Source organism: Onychostoma macrolepis, chromosome 13 (genome assembly GCF_012432095.1).
Source record: "Onychostoma macrolepis isolate SWU-2019 chromosome 13, ASM1243209v1, whole genome shotgun sequence".
Classification (NCBI taxonomy): Eukaryota; Metazoa; Chordata; class Actinopteri; order Cypriniformes; family Cyprinidae; genus Onychostoma; species Onychostoma macrolepis.
This window is the reverse complement of record NC_081167.1, coordinates 9147945-9162776: the sequence shown is the minus strand read 5'-3', so window position 1 is coordinate 9162776 and position 14832 is coordinate 9147945. Positions and strand designations below refer to the sequence as shown.

At 35.5% G+C, this 14832-nt stretch overlaps 1 protein-coding gene across 7 annotated transcripts in view; it reads right to left on the bottom strand.

The window, feature by feature from the left end:
- Positions 1-14832, bottom strand: part of klc1a (kinesin light chain 1a) — a 42552-nt gene that overhangs the window by 14032 nt on the left and 13688 nt on the right. For 6 of the 7 annotated variants that reach the window (XM_058795168.1, XM_058795166.1, XM_058795167.1 and 3 more), the window contains exons 4-11: positions 10713-10877; positions 10528-10606; positions 8025-8250; positions 6946-7033; positions 5511-5612; positions 2979-3152; positions 1205-1304; positions 39-91 (exon numbers count right to left, since the gene is read on the bottom strand). In XM_058795168.1, coding sequence (XP_058651151.1) covers positions 39-91; positions 1205-1304; positions 2979-3152; positions 5511-5612; positions 6946-7033; positions 8025-8250; positions 10528-10606; positions 10713-10877 — 987 coding nt within the window. Of the gene's footprint in view, positions 1-38; positions 92-1204; positions 1305-2978; positions 3153-5510; positions 5613-6735; positions 6764-6945; positions 7034-8024; positions 8251-10527; positions 10607-10712; positions 10878-14832 lie in introns of those variants that run through there. The other variant, XM_058795170.1, reaches the window with a different exon arrangement.

The following is a 14832-nucleotide window of genomic DNA, read 5'->3' as shown; positions in this document are numbered from 1 at the left end:
AAATTATTCTTCTATTGTGACGCTTGACCTGTCCTCACCTTGCTTTGTTCTTCTCTCTCCTCTGCATGCATCCAGATGGGTTTATTTTCGTCTGCAGGGAGAAACCAAGGACATAAAAACAGCATCAGTTCAAGCCCAAGCCCAAACACAGACACACACACACACACCAAACCATTAGGTTCAATATAATGAGTGATGGTGTTCTAGTGCCTGAGGTGATCAGTGAGTTCACTGACAGAAACAGTGGGAGCTTTTAGCTTACAACTGAGTTCTCTGTTAGAGCTTCACAACTGATCAACATCTTTACCCATCAATGAGTGTGTTAATGAGCAAGTAAGAGAAAGAAAGAGCCAAAAAGGAGTTTAAAAGATTGTGCATAAGCGACTTAAAGTGTGCAAGCATTAGGAATGGGTGATATAAATATTTTCTTGATATTTTTAGTCTTCTGGCATGAATACATTTCAATATTTATATTGTATTTGAACTGAAATTGCTTAAGAGAGACATTTTCCTATACAAACATACAGCTAATTAGATTTAATCAATCAATTTAAATATTATATATAATGTTCACATTGTTTACTTTAAGTTTATAATTTAGTTATTGGCACTAATATAACAATGTACAGTAATACACAGCGATATTTACATATAGTTCTTACTAAAACATTTTAATACAAGAAAAATGCCACATAGTTAGCAAATGATTGAATCTGTGTTTTAAATTGATTCACTAAACCCATGGACAATAGCTTGAAATGATTAATGGAAATAAATCACATTTTCCAACAGATACCGACAGAGGCAATATTAAAACATTATATTAAACCATTTCTGGCTGAGTTCTCTCAAGTGATCTCATGATTACAAAATTAATCTAATGAGCAAATCTTTAGGAAACATAATGGCCAGATATTGCCATTTTTTACAATGATGATTACCTTTATACTACCAGCAACATCATTACGCATATATGATAAATAAAAACATATTTCCCAGCTCTATAGAGCATGTGAAGCTTCACTATGAATTATGTGTGAATTCCAGTGTGCTTAGCCGAGCTGCTGCTGAGGGCATAAACCCTGCTTAAAAAGTCTGTGAGTTTTAGTTTTGAGTAGAATATTATAGAGCAAATTGAAATACCCTATAGAGAACATAAAAAGATATTCTGAAAATGCTTGGGTCAGGAAAAAAACACACGTACCATCTACAGAGCCAAACTCTCTCTCATGGGCTCTGGTGAGGATCTCTTTATACAGAGTCTCTGCCTGCTTAAACTTCCCCTGCTTCAGATAGCATGAAGCCTGAGAAAGAGAACAAATGGGACATTAATAAGTGTGTGTGTTACTTGAATATTTTTACTAGGTAACAACAATCACGTTTTCCAGATTTCACTTGATTTATTGATTATGTTATGTGCAGAAAAAAGTTGATAGACACTACCAATACACTATAATAAATGCACCTAATTAATTAGAAATAAACCAGTGCTTGTGCTTGTTTGCAGTTGGTGTTAAAGGGGTCATGAGATGCGATTTCAAGTTTTCCTTTCTCTTTGGAGTGTTACAAGCTGTTTGTGCATTGATAAGATCCCTGAAGTTGCAAAGACTAAAGTCTCAGAGCCAAAGAGATATTCTTTACAAAAGTTAAGACTTGACCATGCCCCCCTAAAACGGCCCATTTAAACACACCCCCACATGTCTACGTCACGGTGTGGGGAGATTCGCATAACACCACCCAAACGTATACGCAAAGAAAGAGGGCGGGACTTTTATTCTCGCTGTAGTATTGTTGCTGCCGCCGGCATCAAGCCCTGGAGACGCTGCGTTTTGTTGTGAAAGCGAAACTACTTTGTTTGGGCTCCCAAAAGAGGACACAGGAGGTATTTACAACACTGTTCCAGAACAGTTCAACCCAAATATTCGAGTGTGTACAGCGCATTTTACGGAGGACTATTTCCTGAACCTGGAAGAGTAGCCTACAATGTCAGCTGTGCACAAAGACTGTTTCTATAAAGTGGGGCAATTCCAACTTTACAAAGACAGTCTGGCGTTTCTGACTCACAGCCTGTAAGTATGTTTTCATAGAATTTACCACTGACTATTCAAACACAAGTTTTGAGCTGTGTAGAGTAGTGCATGCTGTTTGTCGTTTCTCCGATCACAAATGTAGACATGGTAATGTTTACGCGGCGCGATAATTTGTAATAATTATTACACGATAATTACGCAGCGTTTGTAATGGGTTTTATAGTTTTTTTATGTCGTCGTGCCAGGACACGGCATCACAATACGGTAAGTGGCGTAACATTTCCGTCTCACGCTTGAGGTATTCGGCCAATCACAACGCACTGGATAGCTGGCGAATCAGAGCACACCTCGCTTTGTAAAAATCAGCACATTTCAGAAAGGCGGAGCATAGAGGAGCAACAATAATGTACAGTATGTGGAAAATAATGTGGTTTTTTTAACCTTAAACCGCATAAACACATTGCATTACACCAAATAATGTTCTTTTTAGCAACGTCATATGACCCCTTTAATTTGATCAGTAATTGTCTGATGGCTATCAGTGGCTGATACATTGGCACATCTAATCATAACCGGCAGAAAACTGAAACCTCAGTCTGCTGAAAGATGTCTGAATCTGAGCAGGCGTATTTACTCTAAAAGCTTCTTTCATTACACTAAAAGCTGAATGATCCATATCTGATGTGTACAATCTGCTGAGATGACAGAAATCCTGCAGCAAATAACACCGCAGACACCACACCATATAGTTGTAAGTTAAACAAAAGCTGACCAGTTAGAAGATAATTTTAAAATGAACCTGTTGTATTGTAATGGGATATTTGATTGCTAAGTTAGACAATCTGTAGAAGGTTTTGTTTTCTCTAAACATACTCATATAATACATATATCCACAAATGGATGTCTGTTTATTAATGAATGCAGAGTGTGAAGTGTGAGTTTTTGTACCAGGTTGTTTTTGGTCTTGGCCACATTGGGGTCGTCAGGGCCCAGTTTGGTCTGGTAGATCTCCAGAGCCCTCTGGTAGTAGTACTCCACCTCTTCATACTTGCCTTGGTTCTGACACAGCAAGGCCAGATTATTCAGCTGCTTGGCAACATCAGGGTGGTCCTTCCCCAGCACCTGACACACCAAAACAAACACACCCCAAGTTATTCAGCTGCTTTAGATATTATCAGTCTTACACTAATTGAAGCAGTTTACACCCACCCACAGACAGGGGATTACAAGGTTATTCAGTTGGTTAGATCTATTAGATGAAATAGCCACTCTGAAGGGCCATTCAACTGCGCTGCTTTTCCATTGTTTTTCTATGCAAACATGCACTAGATGGATGTGTTTGACCACATCTTTTGCAATGTCTTGCACATGACACAGCATTATAAAAAGTACCATGTTTTTAGAACGCTGTGCAAGATACAGCAAGTAAAAAGATTTTCAACCTTTTTTCATCTCATGCGTTTGCATTTCACTGTACTATTTTTGCATTGTTATTCTATGTAAATGTGCAATAGATTTGACTGCTGCACTTGCGTCTCGCGTCTTTTGCTGCACCTTGTGCATGACACAGCGTTTCAAACATGCTCAAGTTAAAGCAAGTTTTTGCATTCCTCTGTGCTGCTTTTCTATAGTTTTTCTATGTAAAAATGAGATAGATGGATGTGTTCGGTCATTGCATTTGCATCTCATGTCTTTCATAATGTCTTGTGCATTACATTGTTCTAAAATAATGGTGTTCAAGTTGAAATTCGTTCAAACAACATCTATAGACATCTATTTTTTTTTTCATTCCACTACATTGCACATCTTTTTTTTTTTTTTTTTACGCAAAATGCATTCTGTATAAATGGCCCCTGACTCTAGAAAATACATGCAAATTAACTGATTTTTTTTTAGCAAAAGGCAGCATTTATGACACTAGTGTTGTTAGATTTTAATAGTGATTTGAAATATATTTGAAATGAAATGATTCGTGAAGACAGGCCTTGAGGGTGCTTTTACTGATCATTTGCAGTGAGCATCTCTTTATGTGTCTCCCTCTCTGTGGGTGTCCAGGCGCATGTTGAGAGAAATTGACTGTTCACAGGCAGGGGCTCTGTGAACGTCTGCTTACTAGGGTTGTGACTGAATGTTTTGTTGAAAGACAACTACTTCAACCAACACAATCACTATTCTATATCTAAATCATCATCATCAGTTTCAGAAAGAATACACAAGTGCTGGACAGTATTACAGTGATTCTACCATGGTGCCTAAAATACTTTTAAAACAATGTGGCATCAGCAATATTATAAAAGACAAATGTTCAATATATAACATCTTATAAAACAAACTGTTCTGACTCTCAACTCTATTTGAAAGTATTGTTCAAGTAGCTGCTCATGTGACTGTACATTTCAATGCAGAGTTGCTTGTGAAGAATTATATATATATATATATATATATATATATATATATATATATATATATATACATATATACATACATATATACATACATATACACACACTATAATATGTACACTACCATCCACAAGTTTGGGATCAGTAAGATATTTAAATGTTTTTGAAAGAAGATGCATTTTCAACACTGTTTGTTTTTATAGAAATTAATACTTTAATTTTTCATTTTAATTTTTAATCAAATAAATGCAGTGTTGAAAATGAAGAAAGGACAATGTGAAATGTCTGCAGAAGTTAAGCGATGAGAGTTTGTATTCAGCAGGTTGTCTAAGCTCTTTCTCTCAGCTCTGCATGTGTGAGACGCAGCACTCAGAGTAAGACTCTCAAGACTTCCAGTAAGAGCTTTATCACACAGGCTTAGAAGAAAACTCTCCATAAAGAGATCAAAATAAATCTGTGACACAGCGGGAGAGAGCAGGAATAGTGTCTAAGCACACCATCCTCATCTGCACCGAGAGTGTGCGGCTACTGCAGGTGTGCTATTCCACATTGTGTTATTTTTGGATAAGAGAAAAAAAGAGAAAAAAGTTGGACAGAACTATGGAAGGAGAAGACCACAGTAAAACTCCAAGTAGCAGAAAAACGGTAAACTGAAATATTAAGTCCTTATCAACAGGTCCAAGGGAAAAATACGAGTGTCCTATTTTGAAAAGATAGTTGTCAGTCTTCCTGAGCTCTACAAACACAACTTTTAAGTTCACAAAGTTTTAGCATTTTAAAAGTCACTGCAGAATAGTAATAACCCCTAAGAAAAGAAATAGGGTTTCTACAGCTTCACTGCTTAGATAAACATGTTTCAAGACTCTTTTCACATCTCTCCTAAGACTAAAATAAGTCAGAGCTTCAGAAGATGGATGCTTTATTCTTCAGGTCTTTGAATGAAAGGCATGAAAGGTACAGAGAGAGAGAAAGGCAATGTACAGAACTCAGAATGCGAGTTCGCAAAACCCATTGGGAATAAAGACGAAAGTTATTAGAAAGTCATACGCATGATTCATCAGGTTGACCTCTGACCCACCTTCTCTCTGATCTCCAGTGCCCTTTTACACAGAGGCTCTGCTTCCTTGTACTTCCCTCGTTTGCCATAAAGAACGGCCAGGTTGTTCAATGTGGCAGCCACCTGCATACACATGAAAACATAAATATATATTTATATACATAGAGATATTTCAGTCACACAGCTAAAAAATAAATAAAGTGTCAAATTTAAATAAAACAATTAAAAGAACAACAAATCAAAGATTCTGAATTGGTGCAATCATTTCAATTGAATCAGTCATTTGATCTTACGGAAAATGATTACTTGCTGGAAATCTGATTAAGGTGAAATTTTCCCAGTGTGGGCTGTCTAACACGCATAAACACCCTGTGCTGTGCTACAGATGTGTTCTGATCAACCTTTGATTGAGATACCTCAGTGCATGTGAGACACATATGTGTGTGACAGACGGCAAGAGTGAGAAAAAGGAAACGGGAAACAGCAGGGCTGAGTGATATAGCTAAAACAAATATATATATATTTTTTTTTAATTTATTTATTTTGGCCTTTTGATGATATAGCATATTTGTATTATATTTATAAGACTATATTTATGCATTTATTCTGAAATGGGAAAAAAGGTGGTTTCTTCAATCAACAACTTAATCAAATAGCCATTTTAGACAAATACTAGATTCCGAATGTTTCATATAAGCTCTAAAAAGTAAATGTAAAGTAAATAATCAAGGCATGTTTTCCCCCTACTGTTTTTTACTAAATAAATGCAATGAATAATGATATTTAATCATTTTCATTTGCATTCACCAATGTAACTGTACACAGTAATAAACTGCAAACTTTACCAACTTGTATTTTAATTCAAATATATTAAAACATTGAGTAATGATGCAAACAAATAATAAAATCAAGTTTTAATAGTTCATTGATACAAAAAAAAAAACTAAACTGAATGCACAGAAATGTATTAAACTGACCAATTCTAACACTAAGTTTTAATCAGAGATAGTAAATATTAAAAGCAATAAAATATTGCACTTAATATACATTTTCAATTTGTGAGAAAAGGAAGGATTGTGACACCTGTCTGAAAAGTGCATTAAAATCATTATGAAATTCACTGTCGCTCAATTTCATATCACACAGAAAATAATCATAAATAAATTTTGTGAATAATCAATGTGTCATCCAGGAAATAGAGAATGAAACAGAGGACAGATCTGTAAGAGGTGTTAAAGTATCTAACCTCTGCAGAGAATTGTGGGACGCTGGTCCTGATGAGAGGGCAAGACATAAGCTTTACATGATAAACTCAAATGTCAGCAGCCTGTGCTGCTTAATTCAGTATACATACAATATGTGCACACACAGCAGAGACAAGCTGTTTATAGGGTTTTCCTGTAATGTGGAGAGCATTAGTGCCAGACACACTGATGAGGGCAGGACGGGTTCTTACCGCAGGGTGGTCTCTGCCCAGGGTCTTCTCTCTGATGGCCAGTGCATCGTTAAGGAGGTTTGCTGCCTCTTTGTATTTATTCTGGTCCCTGAAGAGCAGAAAACACTTTCAATCAATCTACTGCTACTCGTTGTGCAACAAAGGGCTGTTGCTACGGTCTTCCTGAGAAAAAGCTGTTTCCATGACAACTGGGTGATGGCACAATAAGCCTAATGTCCCAAATGGCTTGCAAAACCGGATATTACCATAGTTTAACAAAAGCTATGGAGGATAAGGTTCTCAGGCCATTTGTTTGAAAAACTTGTAGATAACATAATGTGGTTTAAGGTATTAGAGGTGAACCAAGTGATTTTCCACAAAAAATATTGACTCTGCATATTAAGTTGTTATAGAAGGAAGTATTATAACTTGAAACAAACTACACCACTTTTAAATGACACTTGCACTGCTGCTCAGAAGTTTGGGGTTAGTATGATTTTTTTTAAAATGTTTTTGAAAGAAGTTTCTTATGCTCACAGAGGTCAAAAATACAACAATATTGTTTTCAACAGCCGTTTTATATTTTTTTTTTATGTCAAAATTTCATATATTTTAAAGTGTAATTTATTTCTGTGATGCAACGCTGAATTTTCAGCATCATTACTCCAGTCTTCAGTGTCACATGATCCTTTAGAAATCATTCTAATATGCTGATTTGATGTGCAAGAAACAATGTCTTCTTATTTTCAGTGCTGAAAACAGTTGTGCTGCTTAATATTTTTGTGAAAACCGTTATACCTTTTTTTCAGGATTATCTGATGAATAGAATGTTCAAAAGAACTATTTATTTGAAATATAAATCTTTTTTTAGCATTTCAAATGTCTTTCCTGTCACTTTTGATCAATTTAAATGTGTCTTTGCTGAACAAAAGTATTAATTTTAAACTAAGAAAATTTTATCTTACTGACCCCAAACTTTTGAATGGTAGTCCACATAAGTGAACAGTACTTGAGACTAACACACTTAAAACTATATAGTAAAGTCAGCTGAGGTGGACAGTAAACAAATATATATTAGAAAGCTGATGTGTTTTGCAGACCTGTAGACGAGGGCGAGAATGTTGAGCATGGTGGCTACATCAGGATGATCGTGTCCAGATGTTTTCTCCAGATCTTCCAGAGCCTGTTTGCAGAGAGGAACGGCCACCTCATACCGGCCCTGAGAGGCATACTGGATCACCAGGTTGTGGAGGGTTCTGAGACGAGCGGGGATCTCGTAACCTCCCTGCTGCGCTGCTGCCGCTGCGCTGCTGTGAGGAGGCTGGACTGGAGGGACAAGAGAGAATGAGATATGGTAAAACAAAATGTATAATACAGGGTAAAAATCTTAAAACTAAATAGACCAGAAGAATAAATAACAGACCAAAAACAAATGTTGTTCCACACAGTAGGCAGCAAGCAATATTATAAATATTAGGAAATACCAGAATGAACTGTGAAAAGCTCAGTGAAAAATGCTGAAAGATAATACATTTAATTCAACATTACAAACTATTAATAGTTCTAATTCAAATATCTCATTGCAAATACAACCTATATATTTTGTGCTTCTTATAAAATTGTGTTGTTATCTTAGCAACGTATAGGTTTGGATATTTCTGGTGTTTCTGCTGTAATTATGACAAAGCTTGTTTTCCACATTTTTCTATTAACTGAAACTTCGAGTGTTGATATTACATTAATTAACCATGATTCAGTTTCAAGAGGTGGATGCTGTTTCATAAAAACAATAATTAATAAAAGGGAGAAAAATATTATTTCAGTCTACATCTTAATTTCATGCATATTTCCATATGTATTTTTTACTAGTGTTAGATTATTGTAATATATTAATATTTTTTAAATTTTTTCAAATAAATATTAAAAATGTACAACAATTTAAATACAATAAAATTTAAAATATTTAATTTAAATAATTTAAAGTCATCTTGTGGCCCAGCAGAAGTTTACTGGGGTCCTCAAATTGGGCCCCCTGCCCCCTGGTTTGGAACAGCTATTGGATTTTAATAATTTGAAACGGAGTGATCGCTAAAAAAGATGCTGCTAATGCAGGGCGTTTAAAAATCTGTCATTTCAGGTTTTATTTGAGATGCTGCCAATGTGGACAGCAGAAGACATTTCACTTGGTTTTTCTGGAATAAATTCTGTGTGTCTGAGTTAAGATATTTTATAGGCACAAGACATAAAAGCATGCATTTCCCGATTTGAACTTAAAAAGATCAAAACAAACTTCAAATTAGCCAGCTCAAATAAACTAAGAATGATCAAAAACATGGCAAAATGACAGTGAAAGGATTACAGTGCCAGCACTTCAGGAATGAGAGGAAGAAGAGATTAATGTGATCTTTCTTAGAGCAGATTAATGTCGGCCTCTTTGGAAACCCCTGCTGGAGATCAATTGCTGCAGGGATGCCTCACTGAGAGAGAAACAGCCGTCTGGCATTCATGTGTCAAAATGATGGCTAATCTGGGCACGCTCAGGACTCGGGAGTGTCAGCCTGCGACACATGATGCTGCAAACTCCCGTGCACTGGAGCGACCCACGCTGCCCTTTGATCCTGCTCCACAGTTAATGAGCCAATTATCAGGCAGGAGAACAGAGAAAGTGGAGGACAGGAAAGGAAACAAGACAAGAACCCCTGTCTAGCACAAAATAAGGAAGAGAACTGTTGTTTGTTTCCCTTCCCCCATCAACCCACTGCACATTTTAAGTTTTCCACAATATACACTTTTTATTTTATTAAAATACAATTGTGGTCAAATATATTGATTCGAAAAGAGTGAGAGGAGCATGAATGTCATATTTTTTCCACTCTCAAGCAAATTATATTTTTCGTATTTAAAAAAAGTGCAGTGATTGTACTGCGGTATGGTGATGGAATCGGATGGTGATTTCACACTACAGTGAATTACAGCAAAGTACAAAAGTCCGAGACCACATTGAAAATCTGTGATTGTTTAATTTATCCCAGAAATAAATAGAATATTTGTTTATATGTACAGTATACAGAAATATAAAAATAGAGATTTATTTTATATACACTACTGTTCAAAAGTGTGGGGTCATTAAGAGTAAAGGCTGTTGAATTCACAGGAATAAATTACATTTTAAAATATATTAAAATAGAAAACAGTTATTTTTTAAAAATAAATGCAGCCTTAGTGAGCATAAGAGACTTCTTGAAAACACCTGAAAAAACCTTACTGACTCCAAAGTTCTGAATAGTAGTGTACATATTTAATTCACATATACATTTTTTTTTCTAATTTATTATAAATAGAAATGGACATTTATTTTTTGATTACATTAAATTAAATGTACACAAATTTGTGACAAATTTGAAAAGAAAAAAACATTTACTAATGGTCTCTGACTTTGCTGAGACTTGTACACCATGAGCCTGAATGGTTACCACTTTTTTTATATCATGGTATATCAATGGTACTTCATACCATAGTTTTTTTTTTTTTTTAAACGGAGGCTGATCTAGATTTTTAATTTGACTAATTTACTAGACTTAATAGATCTACTGGGATACTTACTGCCAGGGCCCGGCTCATCCTGCTCATCTGGGAAAAGATCATCCAGTGTCTCCCTACTGGAATCAGAGTCCTTATCATCCTGATGAGAGTGAGGTGGAGAGAAGCACAGAGTGAGACTTAAGAAAAAATGACAGAGATAAAGGCTCTATGATAAACGTCAGGAGGAATATAAGATTGAGTCTCACTGATGGGCTGAGGTCCTGGTCATATTTCTTGAGCTGGTTCATGAACTCCAGATGTTTCTTCTCCTCCTCCAGCTGGGCCACACTCTGCTCACTCTTCTGCAGCCGCTGTTGGGTTCCTGCCAGCTCGTCTCTTAGCCACTGGTTCTCCTGACACAGCCTCCGCACCTGGAGAACAGGAAAAGCAGCCTTAGGGCATTTTCACATCAGAGCTTTTAGACTAATTTGTGGGAGCGAAGAGCAACAGTGACAGCCCACTTTTTCAGCAGCCCTGCTTCAGAAAGTATTTTCCCCATAGTCATTAAAAGAAAAATCCTCAATAAATCCTTAAACCAAATCAATCAGCAAAGAGGTGAAAAACAACATTATAACTTGTGATTATAACCTAAAAACAACAAAAAAATGTTTTATCTTTAATGAGGAAATTAGCATGAAACATGAACTGAATGGCATAATTGAGAGCAACAATAAAATACACAATTATTAACTACAACCCGAATTCCAGAAATGTTGGGGCGTTTTTAAAATTTGAATAAAATGAAAACTAAAAGACTTTCAAATCACATGAGCCAATATTTTATTCACAATAGAACAAACATTTAAACTGAGAAATTTTACACTTTATGAGCTCATTTCAAATTTGATTCCTGCTACAGGTCTCTAAAGTTGGCACGGGGGCAACAAAGGGCCAAAAAAGCAAAACATTTTGAAAAGATTCAGCTGGGAGAACATGTAGCAACTAATTGAGTTAACTGACATCAGGTCTGTAACATGATTAGCTATAAAAGGGATGTCTTAGAAAGGCAGAGTCTCTCAGAAGTAAAGATGGGCAGAGGCTCTCCAATCTGTGAAAGAGTGCATAAAAAGATTGTGGAATACTTTAAAAACAACGTTCCTCAACGTCAAATTGCAAAGGCTTTGCAAATCTCATCATCTACAGTGCATAACATCATCAAAGATTCAGAGAAACTGGAGAAATCTCTGCGTAAGGGACAAGGCCGAAGACCTTTGTTGGATGATTTTTTGTTGGAAACCACGGTCAGTAAACACAATCCGCCGTACCATCTGCAGATGCCAACTAAAGCTCTATCATGCAAAAAAGAAGCCATTGTGAACATGGTCCAGAAGCAGCGTAGTGTCCTGGGCCAAGGCTCATTTAAAATGGACTGTTTCAAAGTGGAAAGGTTGTGTTCTATGGTCAGGCGAGTCCAAATTTGACATTCTTGTTGGAAATAACAGACGCCGTGTCCTCCGGGATAGAGGAGGGAGACCTTCCAGCGTGTCATCAGAGCAACATATGCTCCCCTCCAGACGATGTTGTATTTCAGCAGGACAATGCAAAACCACATACTGCAGCTATTACAACAGCATGGCTTCGTAGTAGAAGAGTCCAGGTGCTGAATTGTCCTGCCTGCAGTCCAGATCTTTCATCTATAGAGAACATTTGGCGCATCATTAAACGAAAAACATGTCAAAGAAGACCACGAACTCTTCAGCAGCTGGAAACCTATATCAGGCAAGAATGGGACCAAATTCCAACACCAAAACTCCAGAAACTCATAACCTCGATGCCCAGATATCTTCAAACTGGTTTGAAAAGAAGAGGAGATGCTACACCATGGTGAACATGCCCCCGTCCCAACTATTTTGAGACCTGTAGCAGGCATAAAATTTGAAATAAGCTCATTTTGTGCATAAAATTTTAATTCTCATTTTAAACATTTGTTATGTTATCTATGTTCTACTGTGAATAAAATATTTGCTCGTGTGATTTGAAATTCTTTTAGTTTTCATTTTATTCAAATTTAAAAAACGTCCCAACATTTCCGGAATTCGGGTTGTATTAGTCTCTTTTTACATATTTTTAAAAATATGTAAAACATGATATACTATTGTACAATGTAAAAAAAAAAAGAAAAAAAGAAAAAAAATTGTAAAAGTGCTTTAGTAAAACCTGTCAATTGGTCAACTGCAAGTTACCTTACCATATGCAGTGAAAACTTTCATTATATGTAATTTTATTGTAAAATTAGTCAACTGTATGATTTTGGAAGTAAAAACTATGAATTATCATATCTTTTACAGTGAAAAAATGAAACATTCCCTGCATGACATCACATATGACATTTTCAGGGTGTCTACAGATATGAACAAGTTAGATTTAAGACTTTTTAAGACCTTTTTAATACCACCATATGTAAAATTTAAGACCAAACCTGTGAAGGAAATACACATTATATTACATACGTAAATGTAATATTTAATGTGCTTTTAAATTTAAAAAGAAAACAAAATATCATCGCTGTCAAAAATGCTATTTATTATTACGATATACAGAGAACTTTTCATATCTGAAGACAATATCCCATATAAAATATCCCTCAAAAGCTCCAAATCAGCAATATTTTTGGTGGTGTAAATGAAGCAATATTTTCATCAGTTTTCTATTCAGCTTTTACATATTTAAATCTGCATGTTTTTAATATTTACCCCAGGTTGTTATTTACCTCCATAAAGTCCAATATTTTTTAACCTTATTAAATGTATGCGTCATCTTTCATGTCAAATTCTTACAACTGATGAGGAAATTTAATATACACAACAGGGCTGTTAGCAATCAAATTAAATAATTTGCACTACAAATTTACAACCGCAATAAATAATGTTATGAGATTAATGTTTTAATTTTTTTTTTTTTGGAATATACAAATAAGAAATGTTGGTGGAAAAATGCATACTTTTAAACTAACTAAACCACCAGTAGGTGGCGGTAAGTCACTTATTCATTCAACCGATTCATTCAAAACACTGAATCATTCAGGAACAAACATGCGAGTGCTGCTTGGAGAATGTGCAATACTTCTGATCTTTGTTTGGAACTATTTTCGTTGGTGAAATAGAACAAAACAGTCAATATTCTGTCTAAAATGTAAGTAACTACTTAACTGCTTGTTTCTTGAGCCAAAATCAATGTAACATATTTAGCAAAATAGTCCCCTTGTCATGGTATGTTATCATCATCATCATGTTATAAATAAACTAAACATTTTGAATTTTTACCTCAGTATGTTTGTTCTGTGAGTTTCTTTATGTTTGCCGTTATGCTCATTTGATTTGATTTCTCCATATAAGTCTCTCACAGAGACAGGCAGCGTGAGCCTCAACAGCGCAACATTGATACCAGAAATGCACTATCCATTATCAATCGCTGTTTACGCTGAATGTAATAAAATGTCACTTAAGTTTTAATCAAGCTATTTGTCCCGTCGGGCAAGTAAAATTCGAGAAATTTTTCAGACTGGTGAAACTTTTGCGGTAATGAGACGGAAGATATTTAAGACCCACTGAATCTGAATTTAAGACATTTTAATACTTTTTAAGGCCTTTTTTAAGCAAAACTTTATTTAATACATTTTAAGACTTTTTAAGGACACCCTGATTTTATTCAAACAATTTTATTTCTTACTTTTTAGTATTAATGTACAATAAGATGTGTTTGTGTTACATTTATGTTATTTAAGTGTTTCAAGGAATAATTCACCCCCCAAAAAAATACACCACGATTACTAGGTGTATATGACTTTCTTCTTTCAAAAGTAGTTAAAAAAACGTCCTGGCTCTTCCATGCTTTATAATGGCAGTGAATGGGTGTTGAGATTTTGATGCCCAAAAAAAATGCAGAAATCCATCATAAAAAGGTCTCCACATGGCACTGGGGGGTTAATAAAAGCCTTCTGAAATGAAACGATGCATTTGTGTAAGAAAAATATCCATATTTAAAACTTTATAAACCATAATCTCTAGCTTCTGCTAACTGTCGTACACGCGTATTAACACCTGGGGCCGTGTGGAAAACTTTTTATGATAGATGGATGCACTTTTTGGGCTTCAAAATCTTGCCCCCATTCACCACCATTATAAAGCTTGGAAGAGCCAGAACATTTTTTAATATAACTCCGATTGTATTCGTCTGATAGAAGAAAGTCCTATACACCTGGCTTGAAGGTGAGTAAATCGTGGGGTAATTTTCATTTTTGGGTGAACTATCCCTATAATGCATTATCTTAGTGTCGTTATTTAAATGTGTTCCCCAGATGATGTTTTGTCTTTTTATGTATGATTT